General features: G+C 45.6%; 1 protein-coding gene across 2 annotated transcripts in view; it reads right to left on the bottom strand.

Annotated features, from left to right (window-relative positions):
* The window catches only part of LOC127916701 (guanine nucleotide-binding protein subunit alpha-11-like), a 37,589-nt gene extending 14,017 nt beyond the window's left edge, over positions 1–23,572 (bottom strand). Inside the window, exon 1 of one of the 2 annotated variants that reach the window (XM_052499373.1) lies at positions 22,440–23,565. In XM_052499373.1, coding sequence (XP_052355333.1) covers positions 22,440–22,575 — 136 coding nt within the window. In that variant the 5' untranslated portion in view covers positions 22,576–23,565. Of the gene's footprint in view, positions 1–22,439 lie in introns of both variants that reach the window. The other variant, XM_052499372.1, reaches the window with a different exon arrangement.
* Positions 23,573–26,441: the final 2,869 nt, after the last annotated feature.

The raw sequence follows: 26,441 nt of genomic DNA on the forward strand, positions 1-26,441 counted from the left end.
CTCCGAGGCTTTTCTCTATCAGGCCCAATCAATCAGAACATTTTATTTCCTCCATCTTTGAATGATGGGGCTTTTGGCATTTGGCACTCACTAGGCCTCTCCTCGCTAGCCCAATTATTCTTTGATGATACATTTGCCTCTTTTTCTCAGCTGCAGGAAAAGTTCAATCTCCCCCAATCCCACTTTTTCCGCTATCTCCAGACTAGAAACTTTGTCAGGGCTAACACACCTGGATTTCCCAATAGGCCTGCGAATACAGCTATAGAGAGCATCTTGGAGCTGAACAAGCTTCCTAGGGGCGCAATTTCAGATGTATATGCAATCATTCATGACTTACAGAACCCTTCTTTGGTGCCTTTAAAGACTCGATGGGAAAAGGATTTGGGGGAGGAACTTGGGGAAGACGCCTGGGAATCTGTGCTGCACAGGGTGCACTCGTCCTCTTTTAGCACTAGACACAGCCTCATTCAATTCAAGATGGTTCACCGTGTCCACTGGTCGGGGGCCAAACTTGGAAGAATATTCTCTGATTTTGATCCTACCTGTGTCAGATGTAAAGTGGAACCAGCCACACTGTTGCATATGTTTTGGGGCTGTCATAAACTGTCAGGTTTCTGGGAATTAATATTTAAATGTTTCTCTGATATATATGACACTGTTATAGATCCGTCTCCCCTTACAGCCCTTTTTGGAGTACTGCCCATGGGTACCCCCCTATCAAGAATCCAGTCGGACACTGTTGCTTATACAACTCTTTTAGCTAGACGGCTAATACTACAGAACTGGAAGATGGCAGCTCCCCCATCTTATAAATATTGGGTGAGGGATGTGTTGTGCTCTCTGAAACTAGAAAAAATCCAATTCAATTCACGTGGGAACCCCAAACTGTTTGATGAGGCTTGGGCTCCATTGGGCATTAAGGTCCATGTGCTTATTGATTGTGATCCGCAGATGCCTTGTTCATCTTGCTCGGGCAGAGACTGAAGTGTGAGCTTGTTTTTCCCAGTTATTTTTACACTTTGTTCACGCCTACATGAATAATCCTTTTATTTTTTTATTTTAAAGGATTGTAAAAAAAAACCTGTCCAGGGGATGGTCGGTCTGTGGCCGTGACTCTCTGTGAGTGGTTGCATTTCTCCACCCTTATCCCTTGACTGTTTACAGGAACAATGGTGAGGTGTTTGCTCTGTCCCTGTACTATAGATTGCCCTTTAACCTCTGTAGCATTCTGCCTGGTATGTTTAACTTGTCTAAAGTATGGTATCTTTAAAGCTATTTTTTTATTTGTATTTTTTTTCTAGTGGAGTATATTATTTATATTGCTTTGTCTTGTCTATGTGTGTCTATGTGTGTGTGTGTGTGTGTGTAAAACTAAATAAACAGAGTTTTAAATTTTTTTAAAAAGTATTGGGACAAATTCACCTGTGTATTAAAGTAGTCAACGTTTTTACATTTGGTCCCATAACCCTAGAATGCAACGATTACATGAAGCTTGTGACTCTACAAATGTGTTTGATGCATTTGCTGTTTGTTTTGGTTGTGTTTCAGATTATTTACCATTCATTTTTATTGGGCACCAAATAAAGTAGTGTCATTTTAGAGTCACTTGTTTAGAAAATAATGTTTCTTACACTTCTACATTAAATGTGGATGCTACCGTGATCACTGATAGTCCTGAATGAATTGTGAATAATGATAAGTGAGAAAGTTAGAGGCATAAATATCATACCCCTAAAACATGCTAATCTCCCCTGTTATTAGAATGGTGAGAGATTAGCATGTTTTAGGAGGGGTATGATATTTATGCCTCTAACTTTCTCACGAGACAGAGAGCGAGACAGAGAGGGAGCGGGCGAGCCAGAGAGCGAGCGGGTGAAAGAGAGCGAGCAGGCGAGCCAGAGAGCAAGCGGGTGAGCCAGAGAGCGAGCGGGCGAGCCAGAGAGCGAGCGGGCGAGCCAGAGAGCGAGCGGGCGAGCCAGAGAGCGAGCGGGCGAGACAGAGAGCGAGCCAGAGAGCGAGCAGGCGAGCCAGAGAGCGAGCCAGAGAGCGAGCGGGCGAGCCAGAGAGCGAGCCAGAGAGCGAGCGGGCGAGCCAGAGAGCGAGCGGGTGAGACGGAGCGAGTGAGAGCGAGAGTTGTGAGTGCCAGGGTGAAGGGGAATCCAGTGAGATCCGTTTCAACAGTTTCGTTCTTTAACACAAACAGCTACGACAACAGCAGACAGCTTCCACCAGAAGGAACCAGATGATTGTCAGATCGCCACAGCCATGTCCTCCTCCTCAGACCGACACCCCCACCAGAACCACCCAAAGCACCATTCAACCCAGCCTGCACTGCAGTATCCATTCGCACAGTGGCTCGTTTCACCCCCATGGTCAACTACAAAGCATAGGACGGTTTGGGGTTACTATGAAATCCTACTACTGTACGACCAACTAGTTAGACTCCCCTCACAGTTTCCATAAAAGAGTACTTGCTCACTCCCACCTCATGAATGTAAAATCATTGGCTTGGTGTAGGCATGGGCTACAGGGAGTTTCCACTGACTTCACAGTCCGTCTTTCACCAGTCCTTTCCTTTCCAATCTATGAAGAGGAATGAATGAGTGCACTTCCGTGAGAAGAGTAACAATCGTAAACAGAGGAATGGGTTGAAATGAGGCTCCATCCAACCAATGACAAACACTGAACAACAAAAGAAAACACAACATGTAAAGTGTTGGTCCCATATTTCATGGGCTGAAATATCCCAGAAATGTTCCATATGCACAAAAACTCTCACTCAAATGTTGTGCACAAATTTGTTTCCATCCCTGTTAGTGAGTTTTTTTCCTTTGCCAAAATAATCCATCCACCTGACAGGTGCAGCATATCAAGAAGTGGATTAAACATTAAACAGGTGCACCTTGTGCTGGGGACAATAAAAAAAGGCCAATCTATAACGTGAAGTTTTGTCACAACACAATGCCACAGATTTCTCAGGTTGAGGAGCGTGCAATTGGCATGCTGACTGCAGGAATATCCACCAGAGCTGTTGCCAGAATTGAATGTTGATCTCTCTACAAACATCATTTTAGAGAATGCATTTCAAATTGATGGCAATTTGAATGCACAAAAAATACAGTGACAAGATCCTGTGGACCACTGTGAGTCCCATTTTTTTTTTTAAAGGTATCTGTGACCAACAGATGCACATAAGTATTCCAAGTCGTGAAATCCATAGATTAGGGCCTCATTTATTTATTTTAATTGACTGAATTCCTAAAACTGTAACTCAGTAAAAATCAATGACATTTTTGCATGTTGCGTTTCTATTTTTGTTCCTTATATAATCCAGGGGAGGCAGGGGATTGGTTCAAACAAAACTGTCACATGACCTGACTGCCAGAAGTAGACCCTCGTCTTTCCAGCAGAAACTCAGGACCCAGCCACACCCTCATCTCCTTTAGCAAACACAAGCCTCTCCAGGACCCAGCCACACCCCCATCTCCTTTAGCAAACACAAGCCTCTCCAGGACCCAGCCACACCTTCATCTCCTTTAGCAAACACAAGCCTCTCCAGGACCCAGCCACACCCCCATCTCCTTTAGCAAACACAAGCCTCTCCAGGACCCAGCCACACCCCATCTCCTTTAGCAAACACAAGCCTCTCCAGGACCCAGCCACACCCCCATCTCCTTTAGCAAACACAAGCCTCTCCAGGACCCAGCCACACCCCCATCTCCTTTAGCAAACACAAGCCTCTCCAGGACCCAGCCACACCCCCATCTCCTTTAGCAAACACAAGCCTCTCCAGGACCCAGCCACACCCCCATCTCCTTTAGCAAACACAAGCCTCTCCAGGACCCAGCCACACCCTCATCTCCTTTAGCAAACACAAGCCTCTCCAGGGCCCAGCCAGACCCCCATCTCCTTTAGCAAACACAAGCCTCTCCAGGGCCCAGCCAGACCCCCATCTCCTTTAGCAAACACAAGCCTCTCCAGGACCCAGCCACACCCTCATCTCCTTCAGCAAACACACGCCTCTCCAGGACCCAGCCACACCCCCATCTCCTTTAGCAAACACAAGCCTCTCCAGGACCCAGCCACACCCCCATCTCCTTTAGCAAACACAAGCCTCTCCAGGACCCAGCCACACCCTCATCTCCTTTAGCAAACACAAGCCTCTCCAGGACCCAGCCACACCCTCATCTCCTTTAGCAAACACAAGCCTCTCCAGGACCCAGCCACACCCTCATCTCCTTTAGCAAACACAAGCCTCTCCAGGACCCAGCCACACCCTCATCTCCTTCAGCAAACACAAGCCTCTCCAGGACCCAGCCACACCCTCATCTCCTTTAGCAAACACAAGCCTCTCCAGGACCCAGCCACACCCTCATCTCCTTTAGCAAACACAAGCCTCTCCAGGACCCAGCCACACCCTCATCTCCTTCAGCAAACACAAGCCTCTCCAAGACCCAGCCACACCCCCATCTCCTTTAGCAAACACAAGCCTCTCCAGGACCCAGCCACACCCTCATCTCCTTTAGCAAACACAAGCCTCTCCAGGGCCCAGCCAGACCCCCATCTCCTTTAGCAAACACAAGCCTCTCCAGGACCCAGCCACACCTTCATCTCCTTTAGCAAACACAAGCCTCTCCAGGACCCAGCCACACCCCCATCTCCTTTAGCAAACACAAGCCTCTCCAGGACCCAGCCACACCCCCATCTCCTTTAGCAAACACAAGCCTCTCCAGGACCCAGCCACACCCTCATCTCCTTTAGCAAACAGAAGCCTCTCCAGGACCCAGCCACACCCCCATCTCCTTTAGCAAACACAAGCCTCTCCAGGGCCCAGCCAGACCCCCATCTCCTTTAGCAAACACAAGCCTCTCCAGGACCCAGCCACACCCTCATCTCCTTTAGCAAACACAAGCCTCTCCAGGACCCAGCCACACCCCCATCTCCTTTAGCAAACACAAGCCCCTCCAGGACCCAGCCACACCCTCATCTCCTTTAGCAAACACAAGCCCCTCCAGGACCCAGCCACACCCCCATCTCCTTTAGCAAACACAAGCCTCTCCAGGACCCAGCCACACCCTCATCTCCTTTAGCAAACACAAGCCTCTCCAGGACCCAGCCACACCCTCATCTCCTTTAGCAAACACAAGCCTCTCCAGGACCCAGCCACACCCCCATCTCCTTTAGCAAACACAAGCCTCTCCAGGACCCAGCCACACCCTCATCTCCTTTAGCAAACACAAGCCTCTCCAGGGCCCAGCCAGACACCATGCACTACAAAACAGTACTGGGAACAGGCCTAATTGATTACGCTAAACTGTTTATGCTCTCAGATATGTCAAAGGGGGGGGTATGGAAGACAATAACAGCCATATCATTGAGTGAGATTAAACAACTTGAGCCGCTTGTCTTTTAAAGGAGTGGTGTTCCCCTCCAGGCCTACAGGTCCATAATACCGCTGCTTCTCTGTTCTCCCTGGTAATGAATTGATTTCTGTCACCAGCTGTCCTCACCGGGGTCGTGTCTAGCATGAGACAGAAAGAAACAGTGAGGTATCATCTGAACTTGTCCAAATCAGATATTCATTTTCTGATGCAGTGGTTTTATGAAAATTCACAACACACACATTTGGCAAAGTAACCGTTTTAGCTAGATTTACATCAGCTAGCTGGCTAAACCCTCACTAGCCAAGGGGGCTGCTGGTAACCCATATACACATATACCCTGAGGCAGGCTACCAGCAGGCTACTGCCATGTCAATCCCTAAACAGAGATCTGCTATATCTGCAAACCGAAAGAGCTGGAGAAAGAAACACCAACACCTACATTCAAGGTTTGTGAAGAGCAGCCATATCTCGGTTGCCATGGAAACCCCTCTTCCCTCCCCCTGCAGTTGTTCCTCTTTCTTTCCTAGCGGATAGTAAATAGAACTGTGCCTCAGGCTCTCTCTCTCTCTCCATCTCTCTCTGCTGCTATGTAGAAGGGCCCTGCTCCTCTCTTCAGTCAGATACAACACTGAGGAGGAGGATGAAGTTGTTCCTAGACAACGGTTGTGCTGCTGCCATGTTGTGATGCTACCATGTTGTTGTCATGTGGTGTCGCTACCATGCTGCGTTGTCTGTTGCTGCCATTCTATGGTGTTGTCTTTTGTCTCTCTTCATGTAGCGTTGTGGTGTCTCTTGTCGTGATGTGTGCTTTGTATTATGTTTTTAATCCCAGCCCTCGCCCCCGTAGGAGGCCTTTTGGTAGGCCATCATTGGGAATAAGAATTTGTTCTTAAATGACTTGCCTTCTTAAATAAAGGTTAAACAAAAAATATATACATTACCAGTCAAAAGTTTGGACACGCCTACTCATTTAAGGGTTTTCTTTATTTTTTATATTTTCTACAATGTAGAATAATAGTGAAGACATCAACACTATGAAATAACACATGGAATCATGTGGTAACCAAAAAAAGTGTTAAAATCAAAATATAATTTAGATTGTTCAAAGTAGCCACCCTTTGCCTTGATGTCAGCTTTGCAAACTCTTGGCATTCTCTCAACCAGCTTCATGAGGTAGTCACCTGGAATGCATTTTATCTAACAGGTGTGCCTTGTTAAAAGTTAACCGGTGGAATTTCTTTCCTTTTCCAACAGTCTTGAAGGATTTCCCACATAAGCTGCTCAGCTTGTTGGCTGCTTTTCCTTAACTCTGCAGCCCTACTCATCTCAAACCATCTCAACTGGGTTGAGGTCGGGTGGTTGTGGAGGCCAGGTCATCTGATGCAGCACTCATCACTCTCCTTCTTGTTCAAATAGCCCTTATACAGCCTGGAGGTGTGTTTTGGGTAATTGTCCTGTTGAAAAACAAATGACAGTCCCACTAAACGCAAACCAGATGGGATGGCAGATCGCTGCAGAATGCTGTGGTTGCCATGCTGGTTAAGTGTGCCTTGAATTCTAAACAAGTCGCAGACCGTGTCAACAGCAGAGCACCCCCACACCATCACACCTCCTCCTCCATGGTGGGAACAACACATGCGGAGATCATCCGTTCACCTACTCTGCGTCTCACAAAGACAGATTGGACTCATAAGGACAGATTTCCACTGGTGTTATGTCCATTGCTCATGTTTCTTAGCCCATTCAAGTCTCTTCTACTTATTGGTGTCCTTTGGTAGTGGTTTCTTTGCAGCAATTTGACCATTAAGGACTGATTCATGCAGTCTCCTCTGAACAGTTGATGTTGAGATGTGTCTGTTACTTGAACTCTGTGAAGCATATATTTGGGCTGTAATCTGAGGTGCAGTTAATGAACTTAGCCACTCCTGCAGAGGTAAATTTGGGTCTTCCTTTCCTATGAAGGTCCTCATGAGAGCCAGTTTCATCATAGATCTTGATGGTTTTTGTGACTGCACTTAAAGAAACTTTCGAAGTTCTTGAAATGTTCCCGATTGAACATGTCTTAAAGTAATGATGGACTGTCGTTTCTCTTTGCTTTTTTTGAGCTGTTCTTGCCATAATATGGACTTGATCTTTTACCAAATAGGGATATCTTCTGTATACCACCCCTACCTTGTCACAACGCAACTGATTGGCTCAAACGCATTAAGGAAAGAAATTCCACAAACAAACTTTTAACAAGGCACACTTGCTAATTGCATTCCAGATGATTACCTCATGAAGCAGGTTGAGAGAATGCCAAGAGTGTGCAAAGCTGTCAAGGCAAAGGGTGGCTACTTTGAACAATCTCAAATATTAAATAGATTTTTTGGTTAATATGATTTCATATGTGTTATTTCAGAGTTTTGATGTCTTCACTATTATTCTACAATGTAGAAAATAGTAAAAATAAAGAAAACCCCTGGAATGAATAGGTGTGTCCAAATGTATGACTGGTCCCGTGTAATATATAAAAGACGCTGCTGATGTAAGGTCAGTTTTGTATTTCCTCTTCACAGTATTGGGATGCAGCCCAAAGAGAAAAGAGGATGTAACAGTATTGGGACATTGCCCAAGGAGAGAAGAGGCTGTGTTACAGTACTGGAACACGGCCCGTGTCCTCAGTGAAAGATCAGTCTGAGGTCTGATTTATTTCTCGTGACCCTGTCATAAGATCTCTCCCTCCATCTCGCTTCTGTTCTGTCGCTTCCTCTCCTCTAGAGCACACTACCAGCCTCTGTCTCCCTCCTCTCCCCCAGCCCACCCCCACCTCCCCTTCTCTTCACCCAGCCTCACCCTTACTCCATCTCTCCTCTAGAGCACACTACCAGCCTCTGTCTCCCTCCTCTCCCCCAGCCCACCCCCACCTCCCCTTCTCTTCACCCAGCCTCACCCTTACTCCATCTCTCCTCTAGAGCACACTACCAGCCTCTGTCTCCCTCCTCTCCCCCAGCCCACCCCCACCTCCCCTTCTCTTCACCCAGCCTCACCCTTACTCCATCTCTCCTCTAGAGCACACTACCAGCCTCTGTCTCCCTCCTCTCCCCCAGCCCACCCCCACCTCCCCTTCTCTTCACCCAGCCTCACCCTTACTCCATCTCTCCTCTAGAGCACACTACCAGCCTCTGTCTCCCTCCTCTCCCCCAGCCCACCCCCACCTCCCCTTCTCTTCACCCAGCCTCACCCTTACTCCATCTCTCCTCTAGAGCACACTACCAGCCTCTGTCTCCCTCCTCTCCCCCAGCCCACCCCCACCTCCCCTTCTCTTCACCCAGCCTCACCCTTACTCCATCTCTCCTCTAGAGCACACTACCAGCCTCTGTCTCCCTCCTCTCCCCCAGCCCACCCCCACCTCCCCTTCTCTTCACCCAGCCTCACCCTTACTCCATCTCTCCTCTAGAGCACACTACCAGCCTCTGTCTCCCTCCTCCCCTTCCTCTCTTCCCTTCGCCTCTCCCATCCCTCACTCTCTCATCCACCTCCCCCTTCCTCTCTTCCCTTCGCCTCTCCCATCACTCACTCTCTCATCCACCTCCCCCTTCCTCTCTTCCCTTCGCCTCTCCCATCCCTCACTCTCTCATCCACCTCCCCCTTCCTCTCTTCCCTTCGCCTCTCCCATCCCTCACTCTCTCATCCACCTCCCCCTTCCTCTCTTCCCTTCGCCTCTCCCATCCCTCACTCTCTCATCCACCTCCCCCTTCCTCTCTTCCCTTCGCCTCTCCCATCCCTCACTCTCTCATCCACCTCCCTGTCAAGCATTTGGGATATTCAGAACTAGAATCTGTCCATTCTTTTTTGGTGGCAACCTAGAAAAACAGAGGTCACTTTTTAATAGACCACACTACTGGGTTTGATAACGCTTTCCTTCCCAGTCGGCAGAGAGAGAGAGAGAGAGAGAGAGAGAGAGAGAGAAAGAGAGAGAGCGAACCAGAGCAACGCTTACATATACACTCACACACCTTTTACTAGCTGACACTACTTGGGTCTTTCCAGGCAGCAGCGCGAGAAAGACAGCAGCGCTTAGAAAAACGCCCACGAGGCTACAGCGCAGGGTGAGAAACACAGCCCCACACACACACACACACACACACACACACACACACGTCTGGTAAAAAGAGGGGTGTATGTGGTATCAGATATGATGGTGGCAAGAGAGCAGAGTAATAGAGGAACCTTGAGCAAATACCTCAGCAGACAGAAACACACACACACAGCACTGATTTTTAGCAGACACTAAACACTACATTGGAAAAATGTGGTAAATGCACACAAATGTTGAATGTGTTTGTTTAACATACAATTCTTCAGGGAAACAGAAAGAACGTGGTCAGCAAAAAAAATCTGGAGGTTGTGTTGAACTTGAGTAGTGTGTGTGTGTGTGTGTGTGTGTGTGTGTGTGTGTACACACACACCAGTCAAAAGTTTGGACACACCTACGCATTCAAGGGTTTTTCTTTATTTTTATTATTTTCTACGTTGTAGAATAATTGTGAAGAAATCAAAACTATGATATAACACATAAGGAATCATGTAGTAACGAAAAGTTGTTCAAATCAAAATATATAAAATATATTTTATATTTGAGATTCTTCAAAGTAGCCACCATTTGCCTTGATGACAGCTTTGCATACTCTTGCCATTCTCTCAACCAATTTCACAAGGTAATCATCTGGAATGCATTTCAACGGGTGTCTTGTTAAAAGTTCATTTGTGGAATTTCTTTCCTACTTAATGCGTTTGAGACAATTAGTTGTGTTGTGACAAGATATGGTGCAGGTAGGGTGCAGGTAGGATGCAGGTAGGGTGCAGGTAGGGTGCAGTCGCAAAAACCCATCAAGCGCTATGATGAAACTGGCTCTCATGAGGACCGCCACAGGAAAGGAAGATCCAGAGTTACCTCTGCTGCAGAGGATAAGTTCATTAGAGTTACCAGCCTCAGATTGCAGCCCAAATAAATGCTTCACAGAGTTAAAGTAACAGACACATCTCAACATCAACTGTTCAGAAGAGACTGTGTGAATCAGGTCTTCATGGTCAAATTGCTGCAAATAAACCACTACTAAAGGACACCAATAAGAAGAGACTTGCTTGGGCCAAGAAACAAGAGCAATGGACATTAGACCAGTGGAAATCTGTCCTTTGATCTGATCAGTACAAATGTGAGATTTTTGGTTCCATCCGCCGTGTCTTTGTGAGATGCAGAGTAGGTGAACGGATGATCTCCGCATGTGAGGTTCCCACAGTGAAGCATTGAGGAGGTGGTGGTGTGGGGGTGCTTTGCTGGTGACACTGTGTTTTATTTAAAAAATCAAGGCACACAGCATTCAGCAGCGATATGCCATCCCTTCTGGTTTGCGATTAGTGGGACTATCATTTGTTTTTCGACAGGACAATGACCCAACACACCTCCAGGCTGTGTAAGGGCTATTTGACCAAGAAGGAGAGTGATGGAGTGCTGCATCAGATGACCTGGTATCCACAACCATGTGACCTCAACCCAGTTGAGATGGTTTGGGATGAATTGGACCACAGAGTGAAGGAAAAGCAGCCAACAAGAGCTCAGCATGTGTGAGAACTCCTTCAAGACTGTTGGAAAAGCATTCCAGGTGAAGTTGGTTGAGAGAATGCCAAGTGTGTGCAAAGCTGTCATCAAGGCAACGGGTGGCTACTTTCTAGAATCTAAAATATATTTTGATTTGTTTAAAACTTTTGGTTACTACATGATTCCATATGTGTTATTTCATAGTTTTGATGTCTTCATTATTATTCTACAATGTATAAAATAGTCAAAATAAAGAAAAACCCTTGAATGAGTAGGTGTGTCCAAACCTTTGACTGGTACTGTACATAGTAGATTTCCGATTTAGAAACAAATAAAAAAACACTGAACCCCAACAAACCAGACCAAAGTCGGCACATGCAGACACAACCTGTAATATCTCAGAAGGGATTTCCTCTGCTGACAGTTCAGTGCAATTTAAATAAATACTTTTCTAATAAGTTCAATCATTTTTAAAATTCTGTTTCTATGTCTGGATTCCATTTTTATAGGGCCCTACCTAGTGATTTGTGTGTGTGTGTATATATACATAAGTGTGTATGCAAATCCAGAGGTAGACATTTGCATTGTGGTAAAGCAGACTGCTGATAACAGGTTAGGTGAGGTTAACCAGTGGTGAACTGTGGTTGATTATCTGTGTAGTTCATTTCTGGACTTCCCCACTGTGGGATGGGAACGTGATCATAGACTGTGTCGATGCTGCCCAAGCTTCGTCTGCAATGCCTCGCACCTAACAGAAAACACAACTACTACTTAGCGTCTGGTTATTTTCCTATTTGTTTTTCCCCATGATGGTTTTGTTGTACCGTGAAACTGTTGTGGAAACGTAGATGTGTGTGTACTACTTTAGGAAGGAGAAGAAATAAAGGACTATTCAGCTAATCATAGTTAACACGGAGACATTTGGAGCAAAGAGACAGGAGCCTGTTGGGCGACTCAAAGTATACGTATCTCTCTGGCAGCATTTAGGAGACAAACACACACACACACACACACAGACGAGTAGCAGCCAAGGCAGCCCTAAGGAATACAACACACACCAGCTGCCTACTAACTGTGGTTATAGAGATCCTGTGGTCAGCCCCAGGCCAGTCAATGTTACCTACGCTGTGAAGCCCCACTTCCCTTAGTTGGCCTACCTAAAAAAAAAACACACACACACACACACACCCCTTATCCCCAAGCTTAGGGTAAGAAAGGGGAACAAACGTATGTACCAGTGTATCAGTTCCATTCTGACATCACCAGCGGGAAGGGAGGGGATATAAAGAGACAGAAGAAAGGAGTGAATGGGGGGGGGGTTGCAGAGAAATAGGGATACAGAAAGAGGGGGAGAAAGAGGCGTGGGGGGTCTGACCACTGGGGTATAGGAACTGGATACTGCGTCCAAGATGACCACTCTGTTGTTTTCAAGGTACTCTACTCACGTTCGCCAATTCATGGACCGTCTATATCAGGGTTGCACCCGGTTTGTACAGACCAGCATCACATGTGCACTACCACTCAGTGCGCACAGGGAGCAGCAGGGGCAGCCACAACAACACCATCACCTTATCCAATAATATGGCAGACATTGGATGAATATAAAAATGTTAATATATTTGGCTGTGAGTGACAAATGAAGTTAGGTTTATTTATTTTTAATTTTCGGCGTCTGCTACAATTATTTGACTAATTCCGATTTTTTTGGGCACAAATGTGATGACTAAAGGGTCTTATTAGCAGGCCTGGAATTTCTTAGGGGCAAGGCCATTTGGCCTTCAAGAGGAGCCCAATGTGCCAGGGCACCACGGCCATTTGGCCTTCAAGAGGAGCCCAATGTGCCAGGGCACCAAGGCCATTTGGCCTTCAAGAGGAGCCCAATGTGCCAGGGCACCAAGGCCATTTGGCCTTCAAGAGGAGCCCAATGTGCCAGGGCACCAAGGCCATTTGGCCTTCAAGAGGAGCCCAATGTGCCAGGGCACCAAGGCCATTTGGCCTTCAAGAGGAGCCCAATGTGCCAGGGCACCAAGGCCATTTGGCCTTCAAGAGGAGCCCAATGTGCCAGGGCACCAAGGCCATTTGGCCTTCAAGAGGAGCCCAATGTGCCAGGGCACCAAGGCCATTTGGCCTTCAAGAGGAGCCCAATGTGCCAGGGCACCAAGGCCATTTGGCCTTCAAGAGGAGCCCAATGTGCCAGGGCACCAAGGCCATTTGGCCTTCAAGAGGAGCCCAATGTGCCAGGGCACCAAGGCCATTTGGCCTTCAAGAGGAGCCCAATGTGCCAGGGCACCAAGGCCATTAACCAAAATAGTCCATTTAAATCCATTTGAAAACTGAAACACATGTTTTTCGTAACATAATTTATGTAGTACAGAAATAATTAGCCTACATGTCGAAGTGCAGGTGATAGCCTACGCCTATTGGCAAGAGCATATCATGTCCAGGCCGATGCTGACATGAGGGAGGCGCCTGAAAATGTAGCCAAACTTTAAATGAGACTTTTAATTACATAGATATAGGCTAAACGCCAGTCATGTTTGATATGTATAAAGTAGGATCATTACTACGATCTAAAGGCTTGATTCTGTCCAGATACTCGAGGGACTGTTTGTTCCGATAGGAAAGAAAGGACAGTGTCCGCTGTGCACTTCAGCATCACCCAAATTGCAATCTGAATGGAGGCAGTCAACATTTTGAAACCACTTAACCATAAACGCAATTGGTTAAAACCTGGAAGTTTATCATTTTATGAGGCATGTCTTACCATGTTCTGACCATGGGAATGCTAAGGGGATTCTTTTATAAACACTTCCTCATATGACATTGAAACCAGTGTCTTGTGTTCTCAACTGTTGTTGTCCAGCAGCCAAAGACACAATTCCAGTCATTAACAACCCGTGCATCTTTATGTCTTCCCTCTTTCTAACTCCCCGATCACACCGACAGCATCATTGCATTCTGGTACACCAGCAGTACATTCATTTCCAATGGAACGATGCGTTTACCTTGCAGCATTACGTTGCAGAAGCAGTTGCAGTGCGTTCTGTTTGGTTCATAGGTTGGATTTATCCAACGTAGGCATCAAACTGCATGCGTTAACTGCCTGACAGAAATGGTAGCAGAAGGTGAATGTTGAACTTTTGTTGCACACATCGAGGTGATGATGCGTACCATTTTGAACAATGACAATTTAGGTGTAATGGAGGTATACATTTCTGAAGGGTATTTTCATCTCTGTCATATGAAACCACTCGCATGTGTGGTGCACTTTTGCTGCTAAATGCATTTTGGAACATTCATGCTTATGTGCGCATTGCTGTGCTTTATAAATGTGAAGAAATAGCCTAATAGTTTATCAACATTTTCAGCTTAACTTTCTGATCTATTGCATCAGCCTCATTGCTTAAAAAAAAACTTTAAAAAACGGATGTACAGTGGTTCCGTCGCATCCCACAACTGTCCCAGAGTGTTTGTGACATTTATTTAATGCACAATAGAATGTCTCACCTTTTGTACTATGGAGCATAGTAGATTGACATAGGCTAGTGCTGTTCATTAGGCATACTCATCTTGTTGATGCGCCTCGGAATAATTTAAATAAAATTGGTTCGTTATTTTTATTACGCTTTTATGTCTGGATTCCGTTTTTATAGGGCCCTAACTAGTGATTTGTGTGTGTGTGTGTGTGTGTGTGTGTGTGTGTGTGTGTGTGTGTGTGTGTATGCAAATCCAGAGGTAGACATTTGCATTGTGGTAAAGCAGACTGCTGATAACAGGTTATATGCACATCGGAATTCGGATAAGAATGGCCCGTGGTTGCATCCCTGATGAGTCCGTCTTCACTTGTTGCCTCCCTTTGGAGCTGCGATGCCAGTGAGAAGGACCCAATCACGTGACAGGCATTGGTTAATAAGAATGTAATTATCTGAGAAAGACATGTGAGCGAGAGGTGCTTCGGAGCATGGTGATTGGCAGCTGGGAGAAGGGAAGAATAATTATTGTATTAGGCGCAAGTGCACAATGGCCACTTTGGGTGCAAGGCATCATTTTTTTCCTGGGGGCAATAAGGCCATGGCTGTGGATACCGCCGGGAAATTAGAGCTGCTTATTAGGAATTTTCTAATCTGATTTCTCTATGTGGCAATTATCTTTCTGGGCTGGGTGTCAGTTAATCTGCAGTACCGAAGCAAAACTGTAGGAGCAGTCAAAACCGTGCTTCTAGAACGGAACCTTGGCCTCTTGGGACTGACAAGGGGGTTGTAAATGTGATCACTTTCCCCTCTACCCTCACAAGGCTCAAAACGGCAACAAAAATAACAAACACTTGCATTTGCAACCATTTTACTTGGCAGTAAGACAGAATTGTTTTATTGGTCGCTAGGATGCAAGTGAAAAAGGAAAATATAGCTGAAAAATATAGCTGGAAAATATAGCTGGTCACATAGTCTTTGGTTCACAATTAGCTTTTCAAAACAGCAATGGGTAAGTAAACCAGGTATCCAAAAATGTTGGTCCGATGTCTTGGTTGAATCTTTGCGATGCGCAATTCAGTCATCATGCACTTTTTGAATTAACTTTGTTGTAATTTTGACCCCCTTTTTCTCCCCAATTTTTGTGATTATGATTTTGTCTCATTGCTGAAACTCCCCAACGGGCTCGAGAGTGAGAGGCGAAGGTCGAGTCATGCCTCTTCCAAAACAAGACACACCAAACTGCGCTTCTTAACACCTGTTCGCTTAACCAGGAAGCCAGCTGCACCAATGTGTCGGAGGAAACACCGTTCAACTGACAACCGAAGTCAGCCTGCAGGCGCCCGGCCCACCAAAAGGAGTCGCTAGAGCTCGATGAGCCAAGTAAAGCCCCCCGCCCAAACCCTCCACTAACCCGGACAGTGCTGGGAAATTATGCACCGCCCTATGGAACTCCCAGTCACGGCCGTTTGGGATTGAACCCCAGGCTGTAGTGACTTCGCAACACTGCGCTGCAGTGCCACTTGGGAGGCTGAATGAACATCTCTAAAGGCATTCCCCAAAGAACCTTCCCAATTAAATGACTGCAAAGTAGGCCTACCTGGCAGAATGATTTCATGATGATTTGTATCAGTCGCAGGACATATGTTTAGCAAACTGCCATCAGATGTAGCCTACAGTAAAAACACAACTATCCAACCAATAGTCTCTTGCTAGTTTACACAAATTAAAGGGCAACTACACCCTCCAACGTTGCTTTTGTTCTCCTGATGTGGTTTAAGCATTGTCGTGGACTTAAATACAGAAATGGAATGTTCTTTTCTATAAAAAGGTGATTTTGAGAGTGAAAACCTGAAAAAAAAACCTAGGATAACTCTGGAAAAATAAAACAGCAGGAACTGAATTTACCAAAAGATAAAAACTGATTTTATAGAAACCTACAAAGTGACTTTAAATCATTAACACCCTTTTGAGATCAAATAAAATCTTTGCACAATTTTTTTCCCTCCAAACAATCAATATAAATGATAATGTCAAGTTAAAATGTCATTTCTTTGTGTATGGAGGGTAGGTCATTATAGACTATAGGCTACTTGCTCAGCCCGCAAGCGAAAGATAACATTTAAATGATGCGTGCATCATGCGCTTTCCCTGGTCAGTATTATTTTAATTTGGGCCAGTAGCTTCCAGTTGGCACTGGCCCACCTGAATGTCAAGCTCTGCAAGGGCATGTGAATATAAAAGACAGCTAGTCATTATTAGGTTCTGTATGGAATGCAGGCACAATACAAGACACAGGTCAGGTCATTATCGCTGAGCAGTGGTGAAAACCCAGGTGCTGGTGCCATCAACTGAAAACGATGGGAGCACCAGCGCCACCAAAATAAAAGTTAGTCTGGAACTCTGCCTCATAACCCCCCTACATCTCCAGAGAGGAATGCATGACCCCGTTTGGGCTGTGTGTGCGTGGTGTTCCATGAGGAATGGCGGCTGTGGGACACACACTCGATTAAAATGCTCTTCATTAACAAGGCGAGCACCTGGGAAAGTATTTATAGGCTGGCTTCTGAGTGTGTGTATGTGGGTGTGGGTGTGTGTGTGTCGGACTGTGAACCAGCCAGTCACTTCGTCACAGTGGGTCAGAATCATAGAAAAAGTTTGGTGAACCTGAACACCATGTTGATGGCCTAGGAGGTAAAAAAAAATGGAATATAGAATTATGCCATTTTTTTATAATAGTATTTATGTAATGCAAGTCAGATAGTTATCCCTAAACCTGACCCTTGGCATCGAGGGATTTAACACACACACACACACACACACAAGGCTGTCAAATCTAGCTCAAGAAGCATGACAACATTCCCTTATATGACCAAAATAATGAGAGAACACCTGAGTTCTCTCTCCACCAGGCTATCTCTGCTCTGACCGTCACCAGGGTTTAGAACTAAACCCCTCAACCTGCCCCTGGCTAGTGAGTGACCACCCAAAACTAACTTAATCTGAGCTAGTTTCTCCTCCATTCGGAGAGTCTGAGCCCTGCTAGCCCGACATGAAAACCCCTCCCATTTGGAGCGAAGCAGCAGGACAAGAAAGTGACTGAGTAGGCAGCAGTTCACTTAGCCAACAGCCCAGGTCACCCAGGTCACAGATACACAGCTCCAAGTCATGCTGCAGCTGCCCCCAGCCGAGCCAGCCAGTCCCAAGTCAAGCAACAGCAGCCCCCAGCCAGCCCCAAGTCAAGCTACAGCAGCCTCCAACCCAGCCAGCCAGTCCCTAGTCAAGCTACAGCAGCCCCCATCCCAGCCAGCCAGCACAACCCCAAGCCCGGCAATAGCAGCCCAAGCCAGACAGCCCCAAGTTAAGCTACAGCAGCCCCCAGCCCAGCCCCTATTCAAGCTACAGCAGCCCCCAGCCCAACCAGCCAGTCCCTAATCAAGCTACAGCAGCCCCCAGCCCAGCCAGCCAGTCCCTAGTCAAGCTACAGCAGCCCCCAGCCCAGCCAGCCAGTCCCTAATCCCAGCCCCCAGCCAGCCAGTCCCTAGTCAAGCTACAGCAGCCCCCAGCCCAGCCAGCCAGTCCCTAGTCAAGCTACAGCAGCCCCCAGCTCAGCCAGCCAGTCCCTAGTCAAGCTACAGCAGCCCCCAGCCCAGCCAGCCAGTCCCTCAGCCAGCCAGTCCCTAGTCAAGCTACAGCAGCCCCCAGCCCAGCCAGCCAGTCCCTAGTCAAGCTACAGCAGCCCCCAGCCCAGCCAGCCAGTCCCTAGTCAAGCTACAGCAGCCCCCAGCCCAGCCAGCCAGTCCCTAGTCAAGCTACAGCAGCCCCCAGCCCAGCCAGCCAGTCCCTAGTCAAGCTACAGCAGCCCCCAGCCCAGCCAGCCAGTCCCTAGTCAAGCTACAGCAGCCCCCAGCCCAGCCAGCCAGTCCCTAGTCAAGCTACAGCAGCCCCCAGCTCAGCCAGCCAGTCCCTAGTCAAGCTACAGCAGCCCCCAGCCCAGCCAGCCTAGAGCCCTCTCTGTGTTTTGACCAAGTAGAGGAAAACGCCACCAGAGCTGTGGAGCATGGCTGGTCCCATGGCCTGATATGGCCCTCAGCAGCACATGTTACAGGGGAGATGGAGGGAGGTAGAGTGAGTGAGGTCTCCATGGCCTGTCCCATCTTCGGGCATCAAAATTCAACTTTGGTCATACAAGCACTTCAACCAACCGAGCCATAGGAAACCACAGTATTTGCATGTACAATCAACTCCTGATAAATGCAACAGCTCTGTGGTACTCGTAACATCATGCATTGAACAGGAGAGTGTAGAACTATGGAGCATTTAAAAACAAGGTAATTGACCCGGAAAACCACACATAGCCCTGGTGTGACTAATAGGAGTCAGTGACATATCAGTCTAAGCTTTATCCATGTTTAACAAAGCCTATTATAGACCTGGACTAATCCTTCTTTACACCTCCTTATCCCTGCTCAGACACAAATACACAGCCTAAACTTACTTAGAATAGTCTGTTTACTGCATGACTGGTCACACAGAGGCACAGGCACACACTGCCTCTCACAGAAGTCCCACTGACTGACTAAAATCTGAAAATCTGATACAGGAAGTAGACTTCTCCACTGATCAGGGCTAGCTGATCCTGCAGAACTAGTACTGGTTTTAGTTCCAGCCCTGGTGCTAGACTCACACAGCATTGCAACACAAGAGTAGGAATAGTCAGTAGGTATAAACAGAGATATATTGATGATGAAGTGAACAGTCCCAACCCACACATCCATCATCTCTGTGCTCCACTCTGAAGCAGTAGAATTGAGAAATGGAAGTGGGGAACAGTAATCCAACTGAGCCTACTGCATACAGATCGTGTGTGTGTGTGTGTAAAAATAAAAAATAAAACGCAACATTGCAACATTCTAAGATTTTACTGAGTTACTGTTCAAAGGAAATCAATCAATGGAATTCAATTAATGAGGCCCTAATCTATGGAATTCACATGACTGTGACTACAGATATGCATCTGTTGGTCACAGATACTTTTTTTTAAAGTAGGGGGAGGTCAGAAAACCAGTCAGTATCTGGTTTCAGCACCATTTGCCTCATGCAGCGTGACATCTCCTTCACACAGAGTTGATCAGGCTGTTGATTGTGGCCTCTTCAATGGCTATGTGAAGTTGTTGGACATTGGCAGGAACTGGAACACGCTGTCGTACACGCCGATCCAGAGCATACCAAACATGCTCAATGGGTGACATGTCTGGTGAGTACGCAGGCCATGGAAGAACTGGGACATTTTCAGCTTCCAGGAATTGTGCATAGATCCTTGCAACATGGGGACGTGCATTATCATGCTGAAACATGAAGTGATGGCGGCGGATGAATGGGTCGGCAATGGGTCTCAGGATCTCGTCATGGTATCTCTGTGCAATCAAATTGCCATTGCTTAAATGCAATTGTGTTCGTTGTCCATAGCTTATGCCTGCCTATACCATAACCCCACTGCTACCATGGAGCACTCTGATCACAACGTTGACATCAGAAAACCGCTCTCCCCACTACACCATATACCACTGTCTGCCATCTGCCCGGTACAGTTGAAACCAGGATTCATCCATGAAGAGCACACTTCTCCAGCATATCAGTGGGCATCAAAGGTAAGCATTTGCCCACTGAAGTAAGTCACGATGCCGAACCGCAGTTAGGTCAGGACCCTGGTGAGGATGTCGAGAACCCAGATGAGCTTCCCTGAGATGGTTTCTGACAGTTTGTGCAGAAATTCTTTGGTTGTGCAAACCCAGTTTCATCAGCTGTCCAGGTGGCTGAATAAGCCGGATGAGGAGGTCCTCGGCTTGCGTGGTTACACATGGTCTGCAGTTGTGAGGCCGGTTGGATGTGATGCCAAATTCTCCAAAACGACATTGAAGGCGGCTTATGGTATGGAAATTAATATTAAATTCTCTAGCAATAGCTCTGGTGGACATTCCTTCAGTCAGCATGCCAACTGAACACTCAAAACTTGAGACATCTGTGGCATTGTGTGAGAAAACTGCACATCTTAGTGGCCTTTTATTGCCCCCAGCACAAGGTGCACCTGTGTAATGATCCTGCCGTTTAATTTGCTTCTTGATATGCCACACCTGTCAGGTGGATGGATTATCTTGGCAAAAAGAGAAATAGTCACTAACAGAGATGCAAACAAATTTGTGCACAGAATGAGAGAAATAACCTTTTTGTGCGTATGAAACATTTTGGGGATCTTTTATTTCAGCTCATGAAACATGGGACAAACACTTTACATGTTGTGTTAATATTTTTTTTGTTCCGTGTGAAAGATATAATTTTCTTCTTCGTGACCTAGGCCTAATATGCTCCCCACAGGTTCAAGTCAAAAATACAATACAGTAGGATAGAGTGTGATAAAAATTGTAAAAATGACGAAATAGCCTACAATAGAATAGTGTGTCTCTGTGTGGTTTGGCCTACTTCTCAGAACTGAGCCAAGGTCCACAAGGAAACGACTGGAGAGAGGGGCAATCACACGTGTCAGACAACCTGGGATATGTTTTGTAAGTGTGAAACGGGAGCAAACGTTTCTGAAACAGAGCTAGTCTACTACCCAAAATGAACTTGTCCAATAGAAACACAATGCTATTTTTTACATCTAAAAGACTGGTAGACACTGGCAATCTAAGGCCAGTTATTTTTCTCCTGTGGCTAAGGTTAGGATTTAGGAATGCCAAACTGATCCTAGAGACCAGTGTCTTAGGACAACTTCTACTGCCAGGTGGTCTGTAAAAGCAGACACACATATACAGACACACACACACACACACACACAAGTATCTACATGCTTCTGACTGATGTTGAGAAGCTGCACCCAATGTTTCATATATATACACATTTAATTCAGAGAGCACACCAGAACTCTTTCCTAGGCAGGGTAGCCTAGTGGTTAGAGCGTTGGACTAGTAACCGAAAGGTTGCAAGTTCATATCCCTGAGCTGACAAGGTACAAATATGTCATTCTGCCCCTGAACAGGCAGTTAACCTGCACTGTTCCTAGGCTGTCGTTGAAAATAAAAATGTGTTCTTAACTGACTTGCCTAGTTAAATAAAGGTAAAATAAATAGAGCCTAGGCCAAGCTATAGGGTGTGCAAGACATCCATTTCAGCTCACCTGTACTCTTTATTTAGCAGTGCAACTGTTACAATCTATCACCTTCCAATGGATCATTTATTGGGGCTGGGGTTAACATAAAAACAGCAGGGAGGGATCTGTTTTCTGCAATACAGTACCATTAACATGACCATATATGCTTAAATTCTTTTCACCATCAGATTCATTCTGAAATGGACCTCTCCAGTCCTTGAAGTAATAGTATTAGTGGTAGTAGAACTTGGATTCAGTACTAGTCAGCAGATATAACAATATGGCGACACTAACGTTACTCATCTAATAATACATAGTTAGCATAACCACTTGATTTGATTATGGACCATTCCCCCGTTCTAAGAATTAAATTGAAGCCTAGCACTTAGCTAACTAACCGTTCATAGACTAATTGACTAGTTAAACCAGGGGTGAGTGGATGGTAAGCAAGATAGTTAGTTAGCAAGCAAGCAATGACAGCAAATAGCTAGATGCCAACGTTAAGTAGCTAGTTGGTTAGCAAGCACTAGTAGCACCAACAGCTAAAGTGCCAAGATGTTGGCCAAGTGTCTTGGTGATTTAGCTAGCAACAGAAGGTAGCTAGCTACCTACCCATCTGACTAGCTAACAAACTCGTTTGCTAACCAAACACATATCTAGCTAGCTAACGTGAACTAACTAATACATATTGACTAGTTAGCTAACATTAGACATCTAGCTAGTTCACTTGGGGGGGGGTGGAGGCCTGAAGCTAGCTAGCTAACCTATCTAGTTAACTAAATTGATATTTCACAAAACGGCAACTAGCTACCTATGGTTCAAAGAAACACCAAAATATGGATGACAGTTTGCGTTACCGAGAAGGAGCAATTTCAGTTCTCTCCTCGAGTCCCGCTTGTCTCGCCGGAGTTGTTTGTCTATCTCCGCATTGATTCGTTTCGATTCCTTCGCCTCTTCGCTCAGGCAGCAAGCCATCATCGACTCCAAAGTCATCCCTCCTGGTTTTGGCAGCCCGCGGGTTAGAATGCACTAGCTGGTTGGGTTAACTTTAGCTAGGTATCTAATATCCCGATCCTCGCTTCTAATGTCTGGCGAGGAGGTGGACTGAGGGGTCTTGGATGGGGGAGGGGAGCTAGGGGCCTCGCTGTCAAGTTGTCCCCAACCGAGAACTGTCCGACTTCACCCGTGTACAGATCTCAGCAAATCACGGGAGGATCGGTGAAGAGGGGGCAGTGTCGGTGCGAGGGGGTGTGTTGAGGGCCTCTCTCCGTTGATGCGCGCTTCAAGCCTTGTTTAGATTTCTCACGTTAGCTAGCTAGTTGGACAACTAGCTAGCTAGCTAACTATCCCTATTACCCGCCTTGATTGCGATACTCCCTGTTCACTGACTTGGGTTCGTGCGTCCCCTGGTCCTTGGCCTGACACAACGAACGGGGCTAACTGCACTGTCGCGACATCCAACAAGCTAGTTAGCTAACGTAGCCAACTGTCCGCCTTCTCAGCCCTGTCCGCCCCCTAGCTAGAGCCAAGCCACAATTGTCAATAAAATGCACACAAAGGCAACGCATCCATATGGCCAGTCTTGCAATGGCACAGTCACCACTTCCCAGCAAATGCTCGTCCTCCTTTTTCTATCCAACTAAACGCTAGCTAGTTTCCAGCGTTATGTCTCGATAGCTGAACGGCTTCGTGATGTGTCAGAGCTGTGATGCTGGCAAACTGAGCAATGACCATTCCCCAGTCAGTTTTGGCTGACTAGCTAGCAGTGCAACATTCGATTGAATCTCGCATCATTTTTGGCGCAGTTATCGCGCTATCTGACGTTAGCTTGCTAATACATTTCCCATGAAAACACAGCCGCTAGTTAAATAAACAGAAAACAAAATGCGTATTGATGGCCTCGCTAGCAACTAGCAGTTCCATTTATTAGCAGATCGTTGGGTTTCTGTTGAAAACCGTGGGCATGGCACACTCTAGTTGGATGCCGGGAGGGTACTAGGCAACCAAAGTGAGTGACAGTGAGTTTGCACGTTACATGAGCAGGAAAAGGGGCGGGACGTCTTTTAATTCTGGATGTGGATTCTGAGAACCACTCAAATTAGGTCGATGCATTCAACGAACGGCATACATAAATTGCAGCTAGATAGCAACGACAAAATAATTCAGATTTTTGCCATATTGCTTTATGAGTTCATAATGGATCTATTTAGGGAGATTACCGGTATTGTTTTTTCAATGGCACAGGGATCAGCGGATTAATATCGCAGTTTCCACCCACTCATGATCTGCGGGTTTGCACTGCAAATGCACGCCATTAGATGATGGAGTTTATGACCGTTAGGGTACTCGTGGGGTAACTAGCCCCCCCTCAGAACAATGTCTAATTGCCGATTCAAAAAAGCAACATTCGCACGACATTGCATGCACCATTATTATCCGTACTATGAGGATATTTTTAATTCACCTGCACATACTGTTGTTCCTTTTCCATACAATCCATTATGTACAATTACACTACATATTAATTGAATAATACAATATTTTAAATCACAACAGTTTTTAAAATGACATTCAGGATAAAAAGGTTTTCAATAGTTTTTAATTCAGAATTGTTTTTTTATTGGAATATAATATTGGAATGGAATATAAGTAATAACATTGGAATATAACATTCAATAACAATAACTCATAACTTAACTAATTCATTCAGTGTAACATTGATGTGGCAATTCTCTTATGCTCTGCTATTGCACAATTCTAATTTGTACATAGGTCACAAATAAAGCTATCCCCAGTAAAAGTGGAACACAACTCATAAGCCCACCTGTAACTAAAAACAGGGTGAGAGATGCCAATTGAAATGATCTCTCTTAAAAACGTAGCTAGCTATATGGCTATATCAAATCAAATCATATTTCTCACATGTCCCGAATACAACAGGTATACAACCTTACCGTGCAATGCTTACTTAAATCCTTTAATCTTCTTAGGGCTAGGCCCTTTTTTCTCAATTTCTGCCTGACATGTGATGTGCCCAAAGTAAACTGCCTGTTGCTCAGGCCCTAAAGCCAGGATATGCATATAATTGGTACCATTGGAAAGAAAACACTTTGAAGTTATTTGAAGACATTTTTAAAATAATGTAGGATAATATAATACAATAGATATGGTAGGAGAAAATCCAAAGAAAAGCCAACCAGATTTTTTTTTGAGAGCCCATGCTCTTACAATGGAAAGTATAGGGGCATACTGAATCCTAGCTCCCAGGATGCAATTCCTATGGCTTCCACAGGATGTCAGCAGTCTATGTTCAAGTTTTCAGGCTTGTAACTTCAAAAACGAATAAGAAACTAATAAGAAAGATCCGTTATAGTACAGGGACACAGTCTTTTAAATTAATGTATACTTCTTTCCATAAGACGGGGCGGCAGGGTAGCCTAGTGGTTAGAGCGTTGGACTAGTAACCGGAAGGTTGCAAGTTCAAACCCCTGAGCTGACAAGGTACGAATCTGTCGTTCTGCCCCTGAACAGTTAACCCACTGTTCCTAGGCCGTCATTGAAAATAAGAAATTGTTCTTGACTGACTTGCCTAGTAAAATAAAAAAGACATCTGAGATTATCTGATTATCTGAGAAGTAAATAGAAACGTATTATGACTTCAGATTGCTTTCTCTGCATGTTGAACAAGTGGATTACTCAAATCGATGTTGCCAACTTAACTGACTTTTTGGCATATAAAGAAGGATTTTATCTAACAAAACGACCCTACACGTTATAGCTGGGACCCTTTGGATGACAAATCAGAGGAAGATTTTCAAATAGTAAGTGAATATTTAATCGCTATTTGTGAATTTATGAAACCTGTGCCAGTGGATAATTATTTTGATGTGGGGCGCCATCCTCAAACAATCGCATGGCATGCTTTCGCTGTAATGGCTACTGTAACTCGGACAGCGCAGTTAGATTAAAAACAATTTAACCTTTCAACCGATATAAGACACTTGTATGTACCTAAATGTTTAATATCCATCATTTTTATGAATATTTATTTTAAATGTTCGCCCTCCAGTTTCACTGGAAGTTGTCCAACTAGCAGGATGCCTAGCCCTAACTAAAAATGCAGTTCAAGAAATAAAGTTAAGAAAATATTTACTAAATAAACTAAAGTAAAACAATGTAAGAAAAAGTAACACAAAATAACAATAATGAGGCTATATACAGGGGGGTACCAGTACCGAGTCAATGTACGGGGGTACAGGTTATTCAAGGAAATTTGTACATGTAGGCCCCAGTGATATACTGGGCTTTATGCATTACCCTATGTAGCGCCTTACGGTCAGATACAGAGCAGTTGCTATACCAGGCGGTGATGCAACCGGTCAGGATTCTCTCGATGGTGCAGCTGTAGAACTTTTTGAGGATCTAGGGACACATGTCAAATCTTATCAGTTTTCTGAGGGGGAAAAGGCCTTCTTCATGACATTCTTGGTGTGTTTGAACCATGATTAGTTTGTTGGTGATGTTGACACCAAGAAACTTGAAACTCTCAACCCACTCCACTACAGCCCTGTCGATGTGAATAGTGTCACGTCTGCTCCAGCTCTTCCCTTCCCCTGGAGCTTGAGGGCGCCAGATTACCCTGCATCACGCACTCCTGCCATCCATCACGCACACCTGCCTTCCCATGTCACTAGCATCAGCGTGATTGGCCTCACCCGGACTCACTTATCACATGTTCATTTCCTCCCCTATATATGTCTGTTCCCTTGCTCTGTTCCTTGCTGCTGCATTGATTGTTTCTTGTCTTAGTTTCTGTTTGCTGACACTGTGCCTGTCTTGTTATATGTCCGTCATTTATT

This window comes from Oncorhynchus keta, chromosome 37, assembly GCF_023373465.1.
Source record: "Oncorhynchus keta strain PuntledgeMale-10-30-2019 chromosome 37, Oket_V2, whole genome shotgun sequence".
Lineage (NCBI taxonomy): Eukaryota > Metazoa > Chordata > Actinopteri > Salmoniformes > Salmonidae > Oncorhynchus > Oncorhynchus keta.